General features: G+C 43.4%; 1 protein-coding gene across 1 annotated transcript in view; it reads right to left on the reverse strand.

Annotated features, from left to right (window-relative positions):
- Positions 1-6,319, reverse strand: part of Nap1l4 (nucleosome assembly protein 1 like 4) — a 35,961-nt gene that overhangs the window by 7,038 nt on the left and 22,604 nt on the right. The window contains exons 9-13 of the mRNA XM_026781321.1: positions 4,336-4,498; positions 2,398-2,420; positions 1,893-2,012; positions 1,095-1,124; positions 188-244 (exon numbers count right to left, since the gene is read on the reverse strand). Coding sequence (XP_026637122.1) covers positions 188-244; positions 1,095-1,124; positions 1,893-2,012; positions 2,398-2,420; positions 4,336-4,498 — 393 coding nt within the window. The remainder of the gene's footprint in view (positions 1-187; positions 245-1,094; positions 1,125-1,892; positions 2,013-2,397; positions 2,421-4,335; positions 4,499-6,319) is intronic.

Here is a 6,319-nt window from a genome sequence, read left to right on the forward strand (position 1 = left end):
GAACTCAGGACCTTTGGAAGAGCAGGCAATGCTCTTAACCGCTGAGCCATCTCTCCAGCCCTCAACTGCAGATCTTTTTTTTTTTTTTTTTTTTTGGACATAAGTATTACTAGCATCACTGCCTCAAAATGGGAACAGTTTCAAAAGTCCCACTGTGCAGTACTCAGGAAGTCCTCAAATAACTAACCTTGGGGTTAACCTCAGCATCATCCTCCTCTTCTCCCTCCTCATCTCCTTCCAATTCCTGTATTAAAAGGAGACAAAAGTAAAAGGTGACTTGGGAAGTGATATGACCAAAGGGCATCACCTGAACATGTAGAAAATGACACACAGCTTATTCTCTACAACTAACTCAAACCAATCTTACCAAAGGAATCAGAGATAGATACTCGGTAGTTAAGCACACTAATTGCCCTCATAGAGGGACTGAATTCAGTTCACAGGACCTATGCTCATAACCACTGGAAATTTCTCCTCAAATCTGATGCCTTCTGCACTAAACAGGAACCAGCAGCACGCAAGTGCACATGTATGTATGAGTATATACACATGAGCATAAATAAAAATTTCTTTAAACCTTAGAAAATTATTTCTTTAAAAATAAAGGGGGATGATGAAAGATTTAGCTGAATAGATTGATCCAGAGGCTCAGTTTCCTGTGGTTTCTGCTTTCCAAAATCAAATCACAGTGGAGACCTGCTTTTGGGCCAGTCACTAACAATTACTCTGCATATCTTTTTGTTTTCAGAGATAATTTGGAAACACTTATAAAAACTTAAGATATTGCTTATAAATGCTTACTAAGGTACTTTGGGGGTTGGGTACTTCGAGACAAGGTTTCTCTGAGTAGTTGTCCTTGGCAGTCCTGGAACTCACGTTAGACCAGGCTGGCCTAGAACACACAAAGATCCTTTTGTCTCTGCCTCACAATAGCTGGGATTAAAGGCCTGTGACACCACCAACCAGCTAAGACACATTTTGATAAGTAACAAGGTCAAAATCAGAGCAAGGCCCTTTGACCTCTTAACTTCAAACCAAGACGTCAAAGCCACAAAAGGCTGAGGGGAGAACACTATATATAACTTCCTCCTTACCTCCTCTTCTCCCTCCTCGCCTTCTTCAAACTGCAGGGGAAAACAGAAACAACTTAAATTTCTGGAACCATGATATAGCCCCAATACCAAACTTATAAGCACCCTGCTATGCTAAAGGTAGCACGAAGCTTGATGCTGCTGCTACAGAAGCAGTGATGGCTCGCTCCATCCAGGTGTCCGAGAGGCACATGCTGTAGTTGCAGGCCCAGCTCAGCCCAGCAGAGCAGCACTGTGCTGTATGATGAGGGACTTTCCAGTATTGAAAGCTGCTCAAAACAAGAGTTAAGGATGGGGAGGAGTAACAGAGTTTGTGGTTGGAGCATGCTGGATAAGCTCCCTTTCTATCTTCAGACTAAAACAGAGGCAATTAGAGCCATTTGGACTCAGTTGAGAAAATGCATCCATGAGATGTGCCTAGAGGCATACCAGAGGTATATTTTCTTGATTAATGATCAATGTGGGAGGGTTCAGCTCACTGAATGTGGTACCACCCCTGGGCTGGTGGGTCTGGTATTTATTTTAAATAAGGCTGAGCAAGTCAGTAAGCAGCAATCCTTTATGGTGTCTGTACCAGTTCCTGCCTCCAGGCTCCTAACCTTACTTCCTTGGATGATGAACTACAAGCTTTAAATCTACAAGCTTTAAATCAAACAAACCCTTCCTCCCCAAGTTGCTTTTGGTCACGATTTTTAATCACAGCAACAAATACCCCAACTAAGACTAAGGCTAAACTAAGTAAATCAGCTGCCTAGTTGCATACAGGAATTTAGGCATTTCATACACCCCCAGCACACATACATTGTCATCGTCCTCTATGGCTTCCCCAGTGAAGTAGAGGACAGCCCGTGGCACGATTCGCTCACGGAAAAAGTGACCAATTTCAAAGTCAGAGGCTAAGGTGAACTCGGAATCTTCATCCTGAGAGGGAAAACCAACACATTAACTCATTTCAGTAAAGACATGCTTAGCACCCTTACCCTACCTTCAGCCCTTACTCTGAATCATCTACACTGCTGGATAACAGTCCCCACATTCAAAGCCACTTAAAATGACCTTATTAAAGTCAGTGTTGAAATTATACTATGAAACAACATGAAGGCAAAACAAAAGAGCAGATGGGCTCCAGCTTTGCCATTTGTCTATGTTTCAGAGTAGGAACACAGGGGTCTCTAGTGAAGAGTAAAGGACAAGCATGAAAAAAACCAAACATTTCTCCCCAGGCCCAAGGTATAATGACTTCACTTTAACTACAGAAAACAAACAGAGCAGGAAGGGATCGGAGTGCCTATTCAGGAAATCTTACCAGAGATTCTCCATCTCCAGACGCTAGAAAAAGAAAAGACAACACACATTACAATGGCAACCAATGTCTTAACATCCGCACTGAAGGGAACCCAGCTGGCAGACCCCAATGAGGCACCATGGCACCTTGCAAATAATTTTATAAGCCCTATGGGTTATACTACTTCAGCTAGAGAAGGCTGTGGGTCAAAAAAGTCTGCGTTTGAAGGATGAGTAGGAAGTAGGTGAACCAGCTGTCCTAGGCTGACCCTGTGCACCATACAAATGCTGAATTGTACATGCCTATCTGTTATGAAGGAAAAATTTGTGCAGTCGGCTGACAACCCTGCAGAGAGAGTACAGCTTGTCAAGGCTGATTCATCCATGAGGGTCAGTCTACACAAAGACCATCAGAGTGGTGCTGACATTCACCAGCCCAAAAGGAGACGTGGGCTTCTTGTCATACATACTTTATGAAGCTAAAGGAACCATCACCTGACAGATGATTTAGATCTTGACTAGCGATGTGCTGAGTTATTCCAATCCTCTGTTCAACCTGTGGTACCAGCACTTCTCACATGGCTCACACCATTTAGTGTCACAGCCTGGCATCATTCATTGTTGCAATGACAGTGTTGGTTGGATGAGCACTATGCACAAGAGACTGCTGCCATGTGGGCAAGGCACAGGGTCTGAGGGCTAGAACCCCAACTCTCCAGGGACAAGCACCCCAGCACTTGCCTTCTAGACCAATCCGCCCCATCCTTCGTTCTTGATCCTGTTATGTGCAGCCTGATGAAAATGCAGACTGGAAACTGAACGGGCTAACTTCAGAGCTGTGCTACTGTCAATCACCACCCCTAACACTATGCCTGCTTATCAATCCCACTTTCGCTGATGCTTTAAAAACAGGTTTAAGAAAATTCCCAGAGAAACCAACTTCTCCCTCTCTCATCTTTCTTCAAGACAGGGTCTCACTATGTAGCCCTGGCTGTCCTGGAACTCACTATGTAGATCAGGCAGACCTTGAACTCACAGAAATCCTCCTGTCTCTGCTTCACAAATGCTGGTAAGAAAGGTGTGCAGTGCACCACTATGCTCAGCGAACTGACTCTTGAAGGCTCAAGAATCCTTTACCTGAGCTCCAGAGAGCCAGCCTGGTTCAACACGTCAGTGTCCTCAAAAGGGACTTCCTTACACAGGAAACTTGATCACTGAGCTTATGGGCGTTTTTATTTACAAAATCAATATACTTTGTATTTTCTGGGCTCAAAGAAATCATAAAAATAAATGGCCATTACAATAGTAACACCCTAATGTCCCATGAGGGGCATTTTAGTAGACAACAGCAGTGAGTTCTGGGACAAAACCAAGTCAAGTGCCCAGATCCAGCGAGGGACCCACCTAACATTACACATAACTCTGTGTAACAAAGCTGACCTTGGCTACAGGGATGGACATTTACATCCAATGACGGTCCCTTCATACCCATGCTCTAATACTGAAAAAGGGTCTGTCAAAAAACTTTCTCAGAACTGCCAAGAGTGCAGTAATTATTACAAGGCTCAAGGTTTCATCTTCATTATATAGCTCAAAAACAAAAAGCTTCAGTGTTGCAGTTTTGCTCCCAGCTTTTAAAAACTGTAAATCTATGTACTTGTGTTTATCACATAGAAATTATAAATAAATCCCTGTGCTCTATTAAATTGTGTAAAACTAAGAAAAACTGAATTCATAGGAAAAAGAAGCTGTACAGGTGATTCTGAAGCTTTGCACTCTGACTGGTTTGAGCCAGGAAGGGTCCTAAAGACTGTACCTGCCTCTTGCCTAGGAAGCTGGCCTGTTCCCCTCCATGTTCAGGAAAGGGATCATCCTCTCCTGAGGTACATACATAACTCCTGAGAACTAAGCCAACATGAAGAAACAACTTCACATAACACACTGAGCTGACCCTGCCCACCTTTTAGGGGGCTGAAGAAGTTGAAGAAGGACTCATTGGGCACTTGCTTGGTGATGGTTCGCACGGTGCCCCGGCCCTTGTGCTTCTGCTTTTTCTTGATGGTTTTGACTGTGACATTTTTTCCCTTCTTCCAGTCAATTGTACACCTGCAGGGACAAGGCATCTGTTATAGACACTTGCTCCAAGAGAAATCCCACTACTATCCAGGAAGGAAACCACAGCCCTGTGGAACCTCTGACACCACTAATCTGGAAACCAAGAAAAATAACCCAAAGCCCATCTGTATGACAGCTCACAAAAGCTAGCTCAGTCCCATCATCCTGGAGTAAACAATGCTCAAAAACCTTACAGCTCCGAAATGACAACAGCATTCTCTCCACTGGGATTCTGAAATGTATCTTTGGTGCAAGACCCTGCCAAGTGTGTATAATGTTCAAGAGTGCATCACCTGCAATCTCTGAACAAACTGAGGATTACCACACTAACTTGCTATGGGACAATGGTCTTGTACTTTGTAAAGACTTGTCACTTGTACTTTCGTTGCCAAGATGAAGAGAAAGCAAGATGAGAACACCTCACTGATAAATGTACCAAGCCACGTGGCTAACATAGACAAGAATAATGGGCCAATTTATAAGATAAAAATTAGTTAATAAAAATCTGAGCAAATAGGTCAACCAGTTATAATTAATGTAGATCTCTGTGTGTTTCTTTGAGACCAAATGGCTACAGGACAAAAATATCTGTCAACACTCAGGTACTCAACTCAGAAGTCAACTAAGTAAATAGGACATGAGGGGCCACTTTCTCACATATGGTGGTATCTGAATGATGTCTGCTCAGGAACACATGATAAAGCCAAGTCCTCTCTGATGTGGGAAGTCCTTCTGTATATGTGTTGCTTTTATTGGTTAATGAATAAAGAAACTGCTTTGAGCCTATAGCAGGGTATAACAAAGTTAGGTGGAGAAAACTAAACTGAATGCTGAGAGAAGGAAGAGTCAGAGAGAAGCCATGTAGCCCCACCAGAGACAGATGCCGGTAAGCCACAGCCACGTGGCAATACACGCATGAATGGAAGTGGGTTAAATTAAGATATAAGAGCTAGCCAATAAGAAGTTAGAGCTAATAGGCCAAGCAGTGATTTGATTAATACAGTTTCTGAGTGATTATTTTGGGAGTCTGGGCAGCCAAGAGCAAACAAGTAGTCTCCTACACCACCTCTCCCACAAGACAGACCGTCCTCAGGAAAATATGTTCGCTAGCCCTAATTACTCCAAGCCTTTGAACTGGGATTTTAATGAAGCCCAAATCATTTAATGACAGTAACAACACTGAGCTGGCTCTTCAACAGTCAATTTACCGGACAGTGAGACATAGCCATAGGAGTCAACTTTAAGCTGCATCTCTACCAAGTGACCTAGAGACTAAAACTGACAGGCATCAGGTGGCAGATGCAGTGCCAAATTCCAAAGCTGTCACTGGGCTGTGACCTGCATCAAATTTCACCACTTAACAAATATTAATGCTCTTAGGAATTTGGGGTTCATGGGCATGATGGTGGCACAGCCTTTAATCCCATCACTTGGGATACAGAGGCATGTGGAACTCTAAGCTCAGCCTAGTCTACAAAACAAGTTTGAGGCCAGCCAGAGGTACCTGAGACCCTGTCTCAAAAACAATCAAAAACAAAACAAACAAACAAACAAACAAAAAAAAAAACATTTCAAGGTGGGCTAAACAAAAGACCAGGATTTGTTCCCCTGTACCCACATGGCAGCTCACAATCTTTAACTCTAATTTCAGAGCATCTGATGCCCTTTTCCGACCTCTGTGGGTAAAACACACATGTAGGACACAGATACACATGCAGACACAACACTCACACAAAGTAAAAATAAAAATAAATCTTAAAACTTGGGGCTTGTCGGGCGATGGTGGCGCACGCCTTTAATCCCAGCACTCGGGAGGCAGAGGCAGGCGG

Source organism: Microtus ochrogaster, chromosome 8 (genome assembly GCF_000317375.1).
Source record: "Microtus ochrogaster isolate Prairie Vole_2 chromosome 8, MicOch1.0, whole genome shotgun sequence".
Classification (NCBI taxonomy): domain Eukaryota; kingdom Metazoa; phylum Chordata; class Mammalia; order Rodentia; family Cricetidae; genus Microtus; species Microtus ochrogaster.